This window comes from Trichosurus vulpecula, chromosome 6 (assembly GCF_011100635.1).
Source record: "Trichosurus vulpecula isolate mTriVul1 chromosome 6, mTriVul1.pri, whole genome shotgun sequence".
NCBI classification, from domain to species: domain Eukaryota; kingdom Metazoa; phylum Chordata; class Mammalia; order Diprotodontia; family Phalangeridae; genus Trichosurus; species Trichosurus vulpecula.
This window is the reverse complement of record NC_050578.1, coordinates 7,888,988-7,906,962: the sequence shown is the minus strand read 5'-3', so window position 1 is coordinate 7,906,962 and position 17,975 is coordinate 7,888,988. Positions and strand designations below refer to the sequence as shown.

General features: G+C 37.2%; 1 protein-coding gene across 3 annotated transcripts in view; it reads left to right on the top strand.

Annotated features, from left to right (window-relative positions):
* Positions 1-17,975, top strand: part of NEK1 (NIMA related kinase 1) — a 204,331-nt gene that overhangs the window by 63,685 nt on the left and 122,671 nt on the right. Inside the window, exons 13-18 of one of the 3 annotated variants that reach the window (XM_036762736.1) lie at positions 4,454-4,513; positions 4,752-4,811; positions 4,905-4,952; positions 5,081-5,155; positions 16,480-16,643; positions 16,725-16,856. In XM_036762736.1, coding sequence (XP_036618631.1) covers positions 4,454-4,513; positions 4,752-4,811; positions 4,905-4,952; positions 5,081-5,155; positions 16,480-16,643; positions 16,725-16,856 — 539 coding nt within the window. The remainder of the gene's footprint in view (positions 1-4,453; positions 4,514-4,751; positions 4,812-4,904; positions 4,953-5,080; positions 5,156-16,479; positions 16,644-16,724; positions 16,857-17,975) is intronic. The other 2 variants (XM_036762737.1, XM_036762738.1) reach the window with 2 other exon arrangements.

The following is a 17,975-nucleotide window of genomic DNA, read 5'->3' as shown; positions in this document are numbered from 1 at the left end:
AAGAGAAGTAGAAGAAAAATTGAGAAGAGAAATGAGAGTGATGCAAGAAAATCATGAAAAACAAGTCAACAGCTTGCTAATGGAGACCCAAAAAAAGAAGAAAATAACACCTTAAAAAATGGCAAGAGAGCTCCAAAAAGCCAGTGAGGAGAAAAATGCCATAAAAAGCAGAATTGGCCAAATGAAAAAGGAGGTCTAAAAGATCACTGAAGAAAATAATTCCTGGAAAATTAGAATGGAGCAAATGGAATCTAATGACTCTCTGAAGAATCTAGAAATTATAAAACAGAACCAAAAGAATGAAAAAAATAGAAGACAGTGTGAAATATCTCAATGAACAAACACCTGACCTGGAAAATAGATCCAGGAGAGATAATTTAAAAATTACTGGACTACCTGAAAGCCATGAAAGAGCCTAGACATCATCTTTCAAGAAATATCAGCGAAAACTGCCCTGATATTCTAGAACCAAAGGGGAACATAGAAATTGAAAGAATTCACCAATCAACTCTTGAAAAAGATCCCAAAAGGAGAACTCCTAGGAATATTGTAGCCAAATTCCAGAGTTCCCAGGTCAAGGAGAAAATATTTCATGCAGCCTGAAAGAAACAATTCAAGTAGTGTGGAAACACAATCAGGACAATACAAGATTTAGCAGCTTCTACATTAAGAGATCGAAGGGCTTGGAATATGATATTCCAGAGGTCAGTGGAGCTAGGATTAAAACCAAGAGTCACCTACCCAGCAAAACTGAGTATAATGCTTCAAGGCAAAATATGGATTTTCAACAAAATAGAGGACTTTCAAGCTTTCTCAGTGAACAGACCAGAGCTGAATAGAAAATCTGATTTTCAAATACAGGAATCAAGAGAAGCATGAAAAGACAAACAGGAAAGAGAAATCATAAGGGACTCACTAAAGTTGAACTGTTTTGTTTACATTCTTACACGGAAAGATGATATTGGTAACTCATGAGACCTTTCTCAGTATTAAGGTAGTTGAAGGGAATACACACACACACACACACACTCTCTCTCACACACACTCTCACGAATACACACATAAAAATATAGACGCAAGGCATGGGATGAGTTGAATGTAAAGGCATGATATCTAAAAAAAGTAAGAGGTGAGTGAGGAGTATATTGGGAGGAGAAAGGGAGAGATAGAATGAGGTAAATTATCTCACATAAAAGAGGTAAGAAAAAGCTGTTATAATGGAAAGGAAGAGGGGGTAGGTGAAAGGGAATGAGTGAATCTTGCTGTCATCCGATTTCACTTAAGGAGAGAATAACATACACACTTAATTGGGTATCTTATCCTACAGGAAAGTAGGGGGGAAAGGGTTAACGGTAGGGTGATAGAAGAGAGGGCAGATTGGGGGAGGGGGTAGTCAAAAACAAACACTTTTGTAAAGGGACAGGGTCAAATGAGAAAATTGAATGAATGGGGGTTGGGATAGGATGGAGGGAAATGCAGTTAGCCTTTCACTACGTGACTATTATGGACATGTTTTGCATAATGATACATGTATAATCTACATTGAATTGCTTGCCTTCTTGAGGAGGGTGGGTGAGGAGGGAAGAAGGGAGATAATTTGGAACTCAAAGTTCTAAAAACAAATGTTTAAAATAGTGTTTACATTCAGCTGGGAAATAAGATATACAGGCAATGGGGTATAGAAATATCTCTGGTGCTACAAGAAAAGGGGAATGGGATAAGGCAGGGGAATTGGGGTGATAGAAGGGAGGACACACTGGGGGAAGGGGCAATCAGAATGCATGCCATCTTGGGGTGGGAGGGAGGGTAGAGATGGGGAGAAAATTTGTAACTCAAAATCTTGTGGAAATGAATGTTGGAAACTAAAAATAAATAAATTAGGGGGCAGGTAGGTGGCACAGTGAGTAGAGCACAACCCTGGAGTCAGGAGAACCTGAGTTCAAATTCGGCCTCTGAAACAACACACTTACTGGCTGTGTGACTTTGGGCAAGTCACTTAACCCCAATTGCCCTGCCTTCCCCCCTCCAAAAAAAAACCAAACAAATCTTTAAAAAAAGATAATTTCTTGAAAGATGATGTCTAGGCTCTTTTTTTGATCATGGCTTTTAGGTAGTCCAGTAATTTTTAAATTATCTCTCCTGCATCTATTTTCCAGGTCAGGTGTTTGTTCATTGAGATATTTCACATTGTCTTCTATTTTTTCATTCTTTTGGTTCTGTTTTGTAATTTCTTGATTTCTCATAAAGCCATTAGCTTCCATTTGCTCTATTCTAATTTTCCAGGAATTAATTTCTTCAGTGATCTTTTAGGCCTCCTTTTCCATTTGGCCAATTCTGCTTTTCAAGGCATTCTTTTCCTCATTGGCTTTTTGGACCCCTTTTGCCATTTGAGTTAGTCTATTTTTTTAAGGTGTTATTTTCTGCAATATTTTCTTGTGTGTCCTTTAGCAAGTTGTTGACTCATTTTTCATGATTTTCTTGCATCACTCTCATTTCTCTTCTCAATTTTTCCTCTACTTCTCTTACATGATTTTCCAAATCCTTTTGGAGCTCTTCCATGGCCTAAAACCAATTCATATTTTTCTTGGAGGCTTTGGATGTAGGAACTTTGCAAATTTTCAGTCCTTCTAAGGTGGTGTGATCAAAGGAGAGGTGTTTCCTCCTCTCCTGGCCTGTGCTGTGTTTTTTGAGTGACCACAAGCACTCTTTTCTGACTTGGGATTGTGAGGATTCCGTCTCCACAACCACCACAAGTTCTACCACGCCAGTGCTCCTCTTCCCCCCAGGATTGCCACCTAGGACTGTGACACAGATCCAAGCAGGACAAAGCAAGAGAACCCTGCCTCAGCACCAGCAAAGAGATCCCTACATTCACCCTCTGATCAGCCACTTGATCCCACCCACATTGTGGTCCTGGATCTTTTTCGGAAGCAGCTAGTACTACTACTGCTGCCGCCGCCGCCACCAACATGTCTGCCACCCAGGGGCTGAGGCTGGACCACACTCTACTCTCACCCAGGTCCAGCAAAGTTTCCCCACTGACCTTCTGCTCTGTCTTGGCGTTTGTGGGTTGACAAGTTTCGAAACCACCGCAGCTGCCAGGGATTCACTCCCCTGAGGCCTGCTCTGGCCAGGTCTGTGCCCGTGTGGCCCACATCTGACTGCACTCTGCTCCCATCCTGGTGTGATGTAGACCCTTCCTGTCAGCCTTTCAGGTTGTCTTGGGCTGGAGATTTGTTTCACTCTGTCATTTTGTGGGTTCTGTAGTCCTAGAATTTGTTTAGAATCATTTTTGGAAGGGTTTGGGGGAGAGCTCAAGCAAGTCCTTGCTTTTATTCCCATCTTGGCTCTGCCACTCGAATCATTTTCATCCTTAGGATTCTGAATCTCCTTTTCTAATTGGTTGTATTTCTTTTCATAATCCTCTTGTTTTTCTTAGACTTTTTTTTTAAAGTTTTTCCTCAGTCTTTCATTTGATTTTTTAAGTCTTTTTTAAGTTCTTTTTGGGCAGGTGACCATTTGACATTACTCTTTGGGTTAATATCCTCCTGTGAAGATGAACCCTGGTCTTCTCTATTCCCATAGTAATTCCCTGTGGTTGCATTCCTTCTCCTTTGCCTTTCATTTTTTTTTTTTAATTTGTAGTAGCTTAGTTTTTGTAATTACCTTTAGTCCTGGGATATGAGGATGGTGCCTCTGGCTTCAGATCCTCCTTCAGTTCTCCCCTCTGGCCTGGAACTGAAACCAAGACCTCTTCCCTCCAGTAAGTGTCTACAAACAGTGGTGTCCCCTTCTGCACTCACCCACTGGGCATGTGCTGGTTCCATTTCGCCTGGACCATGTCTCGATAGCACAGCTGAGTCTGACATTCCTTGTCATCAGAGGTTCCCTTGATCTTCCCTAGCTCACATGCCCAAATCCCCTAATCCCCTCACTGTCCCTAGGGTAAAAGTTCCTGTGGCTTGGGCTGAAGCAGCCTCCCAACACTTACAACTTGCTATTTAAATGGACCCAGCCTAGAGGTGTTTACTCTTCACAGGGACCAAACCTGTTCCTGGGATTTTTCTTCCCCAATCTTCTATTTCTTCCCTAATTGTCCCAGGAGGACCTCTGTAACATCCCTACTCTTGTTTACTTTTCCCCCTTTATGTTTGCCCTGAGGCATTCTTTTGTGGGGGAAAATCTTGAGAACTTGAAATTTTCTGACCTACACCACCATCTGCCCAGAATCTGTTCATCAGGAAATAACTTTTTCAAAGCTTTTGGCATCTAATTGTCTTTTTCTGATCCACAGAAAATATATTAAGTTCAGTTGAAGAAAATTACATTGTGAAGAGAATTTTATCGAAGTTGATTTTGGCATTTTTTCTTCTGGTTTTCCTTTTATTTTGGAGTTTACTAAGATGTGTGGTTCATACTCTTAATCTAATTTTTAGCTTCACTTTTTGTCCAGGCCCAACAAACTCCATTGAAGAAGGTGAATCCTGGAGAAGAAAGGAGGAAAATGTTAGAGGTATAAAGTCAACTATTGCTTATTTTCAAGCCATACAAGTAATTTTTAAACCACTAAAACTCCTTACAGTGCAGAATTAAACCTCAAAACCTTTCCTCCTTATTTCTTTCCACCAAAAACCTTTGACTGTTTCTTAAACCTCTTTGGGCATGCTTCTACTAATGGAGTACTAACTTTCCTGATGAAAATATAAAAGAAATTATTATAGTGACTAAATAATACTGTATTTCCCTTTAAGGAGTTAGCAATGAGGAGAAGATTGGAATATCATGAGAAAGAAAAAAAAAAAAAGGAACAGGTAGACTTAGGTTTATTTTTTTCTTGCTTTGCTGATATAGCTAATGTACTATATTTCAAATGGTCTAAAGAAACTGTTTTTTAATTGTTACAGATTAGTTTATTGAAACAAGAACATATGAAAAGACAAGAGAAGGAAAGGGTAAAGATAAAATTTTCTTTATTTTTTGTGATACATTTTTTCTTCAGGAATACATTTTTACTTCTTATATAACATTTGCTTCTTAAATAAAATACTTGAAATGGCTCTTTTTTGTTGTTGTTTTAAAGATGGAGCGAAGAAATAGGGCCAGGGAACAAGGATGGAGAAGTGTTCTAAGTTGCAGTGGAAGTGGTGAAGTTAAGGTAAGAAGTGGATGTTAATATTTAGTCTGATAATTATTATATTATAGTTAAAATTTAGTCTTATAATGCCTCTATTTATTACTTCCATTTGGTAAATAAAGATGTACTCATTGATTTACAATTTATCCTGTGAAATACTGCTACACATATCATAAGGTCTCTTTCTTTGTCTTGGTTAGGTATATTTACTTCTAAAATTGTTTTATTCTTATTTTTGGATATGTGAAAATGGTGACATTTCTAGCAACCATGCTTGGGAGACTATACTAAATTGACATCTCATATTACTCTTATTTTTTTAAGTTGCTTTATATTATGACTCACTCTTTTAGCGCAGTATTAAATATTCTAGCCTCCTCTTGGGTTTCCTGACTTCTTAACATTTGCTTCCTTCCGAACTTCCTTGTACTATATTCCGTACACATTTTAAAAAATGTTTAATAGCGCTCTTTTTTTTTTGGCATCACTATTACTGATAATGCCTCCTCCTTCCTTTCCTTCAACCTTTAGCCTTCCTATTAAAAATAGAAAAGAAAACCCTTTTAAAAAATAAATGGAGTAAAGTTGGCAAATGTATTAGAATAACTATATACTCTACCTAGAAATGTTTGTTTATCTTTATTGATTTTATTATTATTAAATATTTATTAAATATACTTTTTTACTTATTAAAATAAATTTAATCTTGATAACTTATAAGGCTTAAAAGAAGACCTCTACAATCTAGAAAAATATCAAATATCTAAATTATAAAACAGACTATTTTCAAGAATTAAAATATTAATAAACAAACTATTCCCTCAAAAAGGCAGTCATCTAGATTGCTAAGTGAATCTATCCACACTTTCATAGATCATATGTATTCCCTGGACTGCTGCCAAATGTAAGGATAAAGAGTATTTATATAATGCTTTCCATGTTGTTGCGTTTGGGTATTTAGAAAAATTATATCCTAGTTCATTATAATTGATCAATAAGTATTAAGTTCTCGATCATGTGCTATCGGCTGCCAATTAAAAGTCAAAAATGAAGCCATTCTTTCTAAGAAAGAACTATGATTTTGATCAACAGATCTGGAAATGTTTATGCTGACAAACGACCAAAAAGCAATGGCATTAATTAATATGGATGAAAAATTATTAAATAAAACATTGACAGTAAAAATACTAAAATGTGTTAAAAGCATTCACTTCTGCCAAGTAGGATTTATATAAGGAATGCAAAGGAATTAATCCATATCCTGAGTTCTCTTAATCAAATGAACAAGAAACCCGAGTCTTCGGTCAAAACATTTTTAAGCTCTTACTTGTGCCAGGCATTATCCTAAATGCTGAAGATATAAAAGAAGGCAAAAGAGGATCCTTGCTTTCAAGAAGCTTCACAGTTGAATGGGAGGAAAACATACAAACAACTATATACAAACATTAATCATTTAAGGGGGATTGGGAAAGGCTTATTTTAGGAGGTAAGACTATTTTCTGTAACTTGAAGGAAACCAGGGAAACAAGGAGGTGGAAATTAGGAATGAGAGTGTTTCAGGCATGAGGGCAGCCAGTGAAAATGTCCACAGTTTGGAGATGGATTGTCATATTAAAGGGACAGCCAGGAGGCCATTGTCACTGGATTGTGGAATACTTGGAGAGGAGTAATGTGTAAGAACACTGGAAAGGTAGGAGGGGGCCAGATTATAGAAGATTTTAAAAGTCAAAGAAAGCATTTTATATTTGATCCTGAAGGTGATAGGAAGCCACTGGAGTTTATTGAATAGGGGAATGACATGGTCTCAATTCTTTTCAGTGAGATATGAGAGAGGATTCACAGCTGAAAGGGTAAGGGGGTGGGATCTCTGAGAAGTTTGCTGAGAGATGGAAAGGCCTGCAGAAGGTAATGGGGTGAGTGGGATCTTGGGTTAGGAAGTTGTAAAATGATTACCTTGCAAGAGTGAAGATTCAGTTGAGTTTATGAAGCAAGATTGATGCTAGAGCTGACGCAGTTGTGAGGGCATCAAGGGATTAATTTACAGGTTATCTGAAGGAAGGAAAGATATTAAAGGCATAGAAAAGAATTTGACCCTTAAACTGAAACAAGGCTATTGAATGAACTGCAGCGATGCTAACCCAATTGTCTACTATTTGTATAAAATTGTAATGATAATTATATGAAATTCAGTGAAGATATCCTCCACGAGGGTAACTGTAGGGAAAAAACAGGCTTTCACAAATGACATTCCACAATATACCACTTCTTTGTCTTCATATAATTGACTAAAATGTGTAGAAATTGTAGGCATAGAGGAGTAGATTCCCTGGTCACATTTGCTTGGGGGAAAAGAATGCTTGGGGCCATGCACAGACAATAGCAGAGGCCAGGAGAGTACTAAACATACTTCTCCGTAGATCTTAGCACCTTTGAAGAACTGAAAACTTACAGCCCCTTCCCCCCAAACTAACTTTGAAAATAGCAGCACAAAAAACCTGTTGCTTGGGACAATGTCCCATCCCCACCCCCACCCCCCGCCCACTCCAAGATGCAGAGCCAAATTTTAACATGTAAAGATAAAACTCAAGAAATAGGCTGGAAAGAAGAGCAAATGACAAAAAAAGAACCTAATTATGGAAAGTTACTATGATGACAGGGAAGACCAAAACAAACTTAGAAGACAACAAAGTCAAAACTGCTACATCCAAAGGCTCAAAGCAAAATGTGAATTGGTCTTAGGCCCAAAAAAGAATTCCTGGAGGAGCTCAAGAAAGATTTTAAAGAATCAAATAAAAAAGGTAGAGGAAAAAATTGGGAAATCAAATCACAGTGATGCAAGAAAATCATATAAAAAGATCCAACAGCTTGGTAAAGGAGGCACAAAAAAATACTGAAAAATATAACACCTTTAAAAACAAAATAGGACAAATGGTAAAAGAGCGATAAAAACCTAATGAAGAGAAGAACTTAAAAAGCAGAATTGGCCACATGGAAAAAAATGCTAGGAGAATTCACTGAAGACAAGAAAGCTCGATGAAGAAAACATTTCTTTAAAAATTGGAATTGGGCAATGGAAGCTAATAACTCCATGGTCTTCAAGAAGCAATAAAACAAAAATCAAAAGAATGAAAAAATAGTAAAAGATGTGAAATATCTCACTGAAAAAACAACCAACTTGGAAAATAGATCAAGGAGAAATAATTTAAGAATTATTGTACCACCTGGAAGCTATGATCAGAAAAAGAACTTAGTCATCGTCTTTCAAGAATTCATTAAGGAAAACTGCCCTGATATTCTAGAACCAGTGGGTAAAATAGAAATGGGGGGAAAGGTCCACTGATCACCTCCTGAAAGAGATCCCCAAATAAAAACCCTCATGAATGTTATAGCCAAATTCCAGAGCTCACAAGAAGAGAAGAAAATATTGTAAGCAGGCAAAAGGAAACAATTTAGATATTGTGGAGCCACAGTCAAAATACCACTTCTACAGCTTCTACATTAAAGGATCAAAGGCTTGTAATATATATTCTGGAGTGCAAAGGAGTTAGGATTATAACCAAGAATCACCTACCCAGCAAAACTGAGTATGATCCTTTGGGGGAAAAATGGACATTCAGTGAAACAGAGGACTTTCAAGCATTCCTGATGAAAAGGCTGAATAGAAAATTTGACTTTCAGATACAAGGCTCAAGAGAAGCATAAAAAGGCAAATAGGAAAGAAAAATCATAAGAGATTCAATAAAGTTAAACTGTTTACATTCCTACATGAGAAGATCATACTTGGAACATAAAAACTTTCTCATTATTCAGGCAGTTAGAAGGAGTAGACATAAACAGAGTCCAAGGGTATGAGTTGAATGTGATGGGATGATATCTAAAAAAAGTGGTGAGAAAAAAGAATGTACTGGGTGAAGGAGAAAGGAAGAGGTAGAATGAAGTAAATCATTTCACATTAAAGAGGCACAAAAGAGGTTTTTACAGTGGAGGGGAAGATGGGGGGGTGTAGGTGGGAGCACTTGAACCTTACTCTCATTGGAGTTGGCTCAAAAAGCAAATAATATGTGCACTTAATTGGGTATATAAATCTATGTTAGCTTACAGGAAAGTAGGAGGGGAAAGAGATAAGGGTGGGGGAAGCTAATGGAAGGGAGGGCAAATGGAGGTGGGGAGGAGGTAGTCAGAAGCAAAACTCTTTTGAGGATAGCCAAGGTGAAAGGAGAGAGTGGGATAAATAGGGGACAAAATAGGGTGGATGGAAATACTCAGTGAATGATCATAAATGGGGGGGAAAATTTACAGCCAGTTTCTCTGATAAAGGCCTCCTTTCTCAAATATATAGAGAACTGGGTCAAATGTATAAAGATAAGAGCCCTTCCCCAATTGGCAAATGGTCAAAAGTTAGGAAGAACAGGCAATTTTCAGATGAACTGTTCAAAGCTATCCATAGCCATATGAAAAAATGCTCTAAATAACTTTTGATTAGAGAAAAGCAAATTAAAACAACTCTGAGGTACCACTCCACACCTATCAGATTGACCAATATGACAGAAAAGGCAAATGGTAAATGTTAGAAGGAATGTGGGAAAATTGAGACATCAGTGCACCGTTGGCAGTTGTGAACCGATTCACCCATTCTGGACAGCAGTTTGAAACTGTCCAAAGGGCTCAGAAACCATGCATACCTTTTGACCTAGCAATACCACTGCTAGGTCTGTATCCCAAAGAGATAAAAAAAGAAAAGGCCTATATGTACCACAGTATTTATAGCTGCTCTTTTAGTGTTAGTAAAGAATTGGAAATAGAGGGGATGCCCATCAATTGGGGAATGGCTTGCCAAGTTGTGGTATATAGTTGTGATGAAATACTTTTGTGCTTTAAGAAATTATGTGCAGGATGCTTTCAGGAAAACCTGGAGAGACTCATGGACTGATGCAAAGTGAAGTGAGCAGAACCAGGAGAATATTGTATACAATAAAAGCCATATTTATTATATGATGATCAACTGTGAATGACTTATCCGTTCTCAGCAGTATCTTCTGAAGGACTTATGATGAAAAATGCTATCCTTTTCCAGAGAAATAACTAAAGGAGTCTTAAAGCTGATTGAAGTATAGTTTTTTTTTTGTATTTTATTTTTCCAGGGGGGTTTTTGGGTCTGTGTTTTTTTGTTTCTTTGGGTTTTTTTTATTTAATTTCTTTAATATATTTAGTTTTCAGCATTGATTTTCTCAAGAGTTTGAATTACAAATTTTCTCACCATTTCTACCCTCACCCCCACTCCAAGATGGTGTATATTCTGGTTGCCCTGTTCCCCAGTCAGCCCTCCCTTCTGTCACCCCACTCCCCTCCCATCCTCTTTTCCCTTCCTTTCTTGTAGGGCAAGATAAATTTCTACGCCCCATTGCCTGTGTATCTTATTTTCTAGTCGCATGCAAAAACTTTTTTTTGTTTGTTTTTGAACATCTGTTTTTAAAACTTTGAGTTCCAAATTCTCTCCCCTCTTCCCTTCCTACTCACCCTCCCTAAGAAGTCAAGCAATTCAACATAGGCCATGTACATATCATTATGTATAACCTTTCCACAATACTCATGTTGTGAAAGACTCACTATATTTTGCTCCTTCCTAACCTATCCCCCTTTATTGAATTTTCTCCCTTCACTCTGTCCCCTTTCGAAAGTGTTTGTTTTTGATTACCTCCACCCCCATCTGCTCTCCTTTCTATCATCCCCACCTTTTTTTTATCTTCTTCCTCCTTTTTTCCTGTGGGGTAAGATACCCAATTGAGTATGTATGGTATTCCCTCCTCAGGTCAAATCTGATGAGAGCAAGATTCACTCATTCCCCCTCACCTGCCTTCTCTTCTTTTCCTACAGAACTGCTTTTTCTTGCCACTTTTATGCGAGATAATTTACCCCATTCTATCTCTCCCTATCTCCCTCTCTCAATATATTCCTCTCTCATCCCTTAATTTGATTTTATTTCTTTTAGATATCTTCCCTTCATCTTCAACTCCCCCGTGTCCTCTCTCTCTCTCTCCCTCTCTCTCTCTCTCTCTCTCTCTCTCTCTCTCTCTCTCTCTCTCTCTCTCTATATATATATATATATACACACACATACATATATATATATATATATACGTACATATATACACACTCACATATACATATATATATATAAAGATGTGTGTGTGTATGTGTGTATATATATATATATATATATATATATATATATATATATATATATATACATATATATATATATGCATATTCCCTTCGGCTACCCTAATATTGAGGTCTCATGAATCATACACATCGTCTTTCCATGTAGGAATGTAAACAAAACAGTTCAACTTCAGTAAGTCCCTTGCAATTTATTTTTCTTGTTCTTTTTCTTGATTACCTTTTCATGCTTCTCTTGATTCTTGTGTTTGAAAGTCAAATTTTCTATTCAGCTCTGGTCTTTTCACTGAGAAAGCTTGAAAGTCCTCTATTTTATTGAAAGTCCATATTTGGCCTTGGAGCATGATAACTCAGTTTTGCTGGGTAGGTGATTCTTGGTTTTAATCCTAGCTCCATTGACCTCCAGAATATCGTATTCTAAGCCCTTCGATCTCTTTATGTAGAAGCTGCTAGATCTTGGGTTATTCTGATTGGGTTTCCACAATACTCAAATTGTTTCTTTCTGGCTGCTTGCAGTATTTTCTCCTTGATCTGGGAGCTCTGGAATTTGGTGACAATATTCCTAGGAGATTTCTTTTTGGGATCTACTTGAGGAGGTGATTGATGGATTCTTTCAATTTCTATTTTGCCCTGTGGCTCTAGAATATCAGGGCAGTTCTCCTTGATAATTTCTTGAAAGATGATATCTAGGCTCTTTTTTTGATCATGGCTTTCAGGTAGTCCAATAACATTTAAATTCTCTCTCCTGGACCTATTTTCCAGATCAGTGGTTTTTATAATGAGATATTTCACATTGTCTTCCATTTTTTCATTCCTTTCGTTCTGTTTTACAAAATCTTGATTTCTCATCAAGTCACTAACTTCCACTTGCTCCAATCTCATTTTTAAGGTAGTATTTTCTTCAGTGGTCTTTTGGACCTCTTTTTCCATTTGGCTAATTCTGCCTTTCAAGGCATTCTTCTCCTCATTGGCTTTTTGGAGCTCTTTTGCCATTTGAGTTAGTCTATTTTTTAAGGCGTTGTTTTCTTCAGTATATTTTTCAGTATTTTTTTGGGTCTCCTTTAGCAAGTCATTGACTTGTTTTAATGGTTTTCTCGCATCCTTCTCATTTCTCTTCCCAATTTTTCCTCTACTTCTCTAACTTGATTTTCCAAATCCTTTTTGGGTTCTTCCATGGCCTGAGACCAGTTCATGTTTTTCTTGGAGGCTTTTGTTGTAGGCTCTTTGACTTTGTTGACTTCTTCTGGCTGTATGTTTTGGTCTTCTTTGTCACCAAAGTAAGATTCCAAAGTCTGAGACTGAATCTGGGTGCGTTTTCGCTGCCTGGCCATGTTCCCAGCCAACTAACTTGACCCTTGAGTTTTTCAGTGTGGTATGACTGCTTGTAGAGTTAAGAGAACTATGTTCCAAGCTTTGGGGGATGCGCCAGCTCTGCCTCACCAGCACTCCTCCTTCCCCAATAACCCCCAACCCAGACTGGGCTTAGATCTTCAGCAGGCTCTTCACTCCTGCTCTGATCTGCCACTTAATTCCTCCCACTAGGTGGGCCTGGGGCTGGAAGCAACTGCAGCTGTAGTTCTGTAGCTGCCCCACCTCCGCTGCCCCCTGGGCGGTAGCCGAACCGCAAACTCCTTCCACTCCCTCCACTCCCACAGCTTTTCCCACTAACCTTCTCCGTTGTCTTTGGTGTTTGTGGGTTGAGAAGTCTGGTAACTGCTGCAGCTCACTGATTCAGGGTGCTAGGGCACGCACTGCCCGGCTTCTGGTCTGGTTGGTCCGCGCCGCCCACGCTGGGCTCTGCTCCACTCCGCTCCCAGCTCCGTGTGGGATAGACATCACCCAGAGGCCATCCAGGCTGTCCTGGGCTGGAGCCCTGCTTCCTTCTGCCATTTTGTGGGTTCTGCAGTTTTAGAATTGGTTCAGAGCTAGGGCATGCTCCTCCCAGCTCCTGGTCTAGTTGATCGGCCCCACCCACGCTGGGCTCTGCTCTGCTCTGCGCCCAGCTCTGTGCAGGATAGACCTTCCCCAGAGACCATCCAGGCTGTCCTGGGCTAGAGCAGACTCCTACCCCTTCAGTCTTGACAATGAAGTTATGAACAAAGGTGTAGGAGGAGATGTATTTTCCAACACAGCCAGTGTGTAAACTCTCATTGCATGACTTTATTCTATTTTGATATAAGAGAATGAATGCCTTTATTTTTAGTTGGAGGGTGGGACCAAGGGAAATGATAGTGATACCAGGGGAAAAAGAGGTAATGAAACATTTAGAAATGACACAGAAGAGAGTGTGAATTTCAGAAGGAGATATCAACAGGACAATACTTGAATAACTGTCAAATAGATTTTTTTTTTAAAGCAAGCTATACATAGAGATTCACAGTGTTCATGTCCAGTTCTTTTTCTGTTCTTTGAATATGGAAATGATAGTATTTATATTTATCAGGCTTCAAATAAGTGAAAAAGAATGTTATTAAACTTAAAATTGGAACACTGTATACAGGAAGCTTTAAAAAAATTTATTTTTGTTTGCAGCTATGAAAAACTAGGAAAACTTAGATGAGCAATTAATGAAGGATGGGTGAATTGTGGTATGTTAATGCAATTTTATGAAGCCACAAAACACAGGGAAAAATACAAAGTTGTTTTAGCAAAGAAATCAGAATTAGGAGAATAACACACACATTGACTATGATTATATATTTTTTAAATAAAAAATGAACTAAAATATAGTTACACCAAAAGAAAAGCAATCAAAAATAGTTCTGGGAAGTTTGCACAAACTATTTTGTGAAGATATATAGTATTTGTCTATATTTTATTAAAAATAAATAGTTCACATTTGATGGTTTTGTTATATTTATTTGTGTTCAGTCATTTGTTGAGGATATTATTAAGCTTGTAATAAAAATTATGTTTTTAAAAAATAGTGCAACATAAGCCAGGGTACAATGAAAAGAGTGAAATTAGGGCCTGTGGATTTGAATCCCCACTTGATACAACTAGACAAATCAGTTAATTCTTAGAACCTGTTTGCTTGTCTGTAAGATGGAAATAATACCTTTACTACAAATAAGTTGGTTAGGAAGAAAGTGTTTTGTGACAGAAAGTGCTATTATATAAATGGTCGTTAAAGTGTTAAAACAAATTTTGGCAGGTTATGAATTAAACTCAGTTTACCATATCTTGAAATTATTTTCCTTTTTACTTAACTTCTTTAGGTAAACTTTTAAGGTGGTCTTCCATAATTGGCTTCTACCCCCACAACTCTTTTGCTGCTACCTCTCCTTAGAACTCCATTTGTGACCTCCTATCTAAATTCTCTTCCCTCTTCTCATTTGTCATCTTTCTTGATCTCTGCTCTGTTTGGTACTATTTAGACCATTTCCCTTTTGAGTCTCTCTTTTTCCTTCATTTTGTGACATCGTAATCTTTTTCTTTGTATCGTTCATCTTTGACTTATCCTCTTCCCTTGCTTCATCTTTTCACACTTTGGACTATACCTCTATAGTCTTCACTCTTTTTAGTATTATAAAGAACTGACCAACTTCTTCCAGCCTTCCAAGTTACATCTTTTTATTATGGCTTCTAAAAGCACATTTCCAGCCTTGAGAGTTTATATTGTCTCCACCTCTAAAATCTCCAGGCTCAATTAAATGAATGGCTTTCAGCGACCTCAGATGGTGTGTCGGGAATTAAAATCTTACTTCTTTCTTCCCTTAGGTTATATTCCTTCCTAAGTGACCTTATTTTAGTAAGTAGCACCATAACTTTCTGAAACCCCAAGATCCAAACACTTCTTCCTGTGTGCCTGATCAGTATCTCAGTCCTGCCAGTTCTTCATCACTCTTCAATACTTTAGTTTGGATCTTCCCCGTGGAGTTCCTTGCCTGTAGCAATGTCTGAGTTGTGGTGGATCATCTCCCTCATACATCATTTTCAGTTTAAAGTCCACTTTGGCTTCATGTTGCTTCCCAGGTAATATTAAAAGTTGACATTTACACGGTGTTTTGAGATTTATAACAAAAAACGTATGAAATACATATTCCAGATATTACTATTCCCATTTTACACATGAAGAAGTGGTAGAAGACAAATTAAATTACATCTGTGAGCACACAGCTAGGAACTGTCAGATGCAGAACTTGAACTCAGATCTCTCTTGACTCTTAAGGCCAGTGCTCTTTCCATTACACCAAGTTCAAATCCAAGCCCTTTATTCTGATATTCAAATCCAACTACATTTCTCACTGGTTACCAACTTACTTTAACCAATCCAATTTCCTTGACATTTGTCCTTTCTTCCCTTTCTGCCTCAGATACCTACCTTGCTACTTTTTATTTCAGTACCTTATCTTATTTTGTTCAATTTAACTTCTTCTAAAAAGCATTCCATTATTAACCTTTTCTGGCATGATCTTTCTAGCTTTGGGTATTTCCTTATCACATATTTTATATTCTGTGTCACATTATTGTTCAGTTATATGCAACTTATACATTTTTTAAAAAAATCTATCCATATCTAATCTTTCGAAGTACCTTGCAAGTTTCTTGAGGATAGGAACTTTGTCTTCTATTTCTTTTATATCCCTTGTTAAAGGACTTGAACTTTAAAGAATTTTAATCCATCGGTTTTTATATGCATCTAGTGTTGATAATCGCCAAGTGAATGTTATCTTCATTCTTTTGAGCTCCATTTTGAAACACTTTATTAAAATTTACCTGTAATTACTATACATGTATTTGATCCATTATTGTTCATCTGTTTTTATTGGTTCACAAACTAAATAAAAATTGCATTACTATTGTCATTGGAAAACTACCATGCCCTTGAGTATTTGGGGGAACATTTTATTAGAATTTATCTGTAGTTCCATGCATGTATGTATTACATTACTGTTAATTTATTTTGCTAATCTATTTTTATTAGTACACAAAATATACCCAAAATTCATTGTCATTGTCACTGAGGAAACTACCATGCCTTTGAGTATCTTATAATATTAAAGGAAAATTATAGAATATTATGTAATATTATTATCTTTTAAGTTAATAAATTCAATTTTAAAAAGGCATCTGTTTAAATTAATGTTTTGTTCTTTAGGGACATGATACATATGAAATAAAAAAAGACACAAGTCTATGAAAGCACTTTCTTTAATTTCCAGGCTTCCTACATTGGTGGTAGAAGAGCAGTGGTACCAGGTCCTTTTCCTTCCCGAGGACCATACGAACGTTACCATGCTATTTTTGATGAAATGCAGCAACAAAGAGCAGAAGACAGAGAGCCACGGTGGAAAGGAGAAATACATCGCCATTGCTTTCCTGAAAGGTATGGCTGTGTTCTAGTGAGGTTGAATCTGCTTTGCTTCAGATTAAAGCAATGAAAATCACTGTGCATATTTATCTACAGAGGTGTTCCACCTGGAATACGTCCAGGATTTCCTAATGGGGCCGCAGGTCATCACCATTCTTCTGATGCTGATACAGTTAGGAAAACATTGAAAAGATTGAAGGCCGTGTCTAAACAAGCCAATTCAAACAGGTTGGACTGTGATAATCTGTGAATCCATCCTTGTGTGTAATTTTGTCTATTGTCATATGTACCTTAATTATTGTACTTGTTTGAAGATCTCTTCATCCCTCAGAATCATTTGCCATTTGGAAACTAACGTTTGCCTTAATTTTCTAAGTTGTAAATGCATGGGGCATTTAATTATGTTCTGTCAAGGAACCATAATTTCTAATACTAAATTATAATTAATAACTATTTTTCAATGACTTTTGGCTTATGAATGATTGAAATGAATCAAAATGATTACATTCAAGGATATAGGTCAAGATATGCCTATATATTTCTATATAAATCTTTATATCTGTTATTGTGCAGCCAAGATACCATCATAATAAATTTTGGTTTTGCTTCATTTATATATTTTTAAAGAAAAAACATGAAAAGCTCTAATTTTTCCCAGCCGTTTTCCCCTTTCCTTTTCTCTCATCTTTTTTTCTGAGAGTATTTTCATCTCTTTCTCAGCCATTACTAATTTTTGTCTCCCTATATTCTTAGTACTCTTGCATTTTTCCATTTCTCTCGTGAATCAATTTAATAATAATAACAGACTGACCTTGTATTTACAGATCTCCTTTGTTCTTCAAAGTACAAAAGTCTGTTAATGAAAACTCACTTTTCATCTTTAAAATAGCTATGAGATTAAGTGGAGGAGTTGTCACTAACAAGAAAGGTTAGGTACATTCTCCTTCCTTGTTGAGTTCATTTGGAGGGCACTTTTAAGAGGGCTCAAAATAAAACAGTGCTTTTGAACTAAATTAATTGAGAGGGACATTCCTGCAGTTGGTCTAGGGAAGAAGAAACCTACAGGACTGGCACAGGACAGGTGCTGATTAGAGTATGTTAAAATAGTTGCACATAATTTAGTTATATTTAAATTAATGCCATAATACTCTGTGTAGGGTGCTAGTAAGGCTATATAAATTCAGAGCAGTCCATTGTGGTCTAGCTACAGGACACTTTAAGACATTCAAGCAAAGAATTGCAGAAACTAAAACATATAAAGCATCCCAATAAGACTGACACATACTTTAGCTGTTTATTTGTAGTGGGGCAGAGACAAGATGGCAGAGAAAAGGCAGGGATTCACGT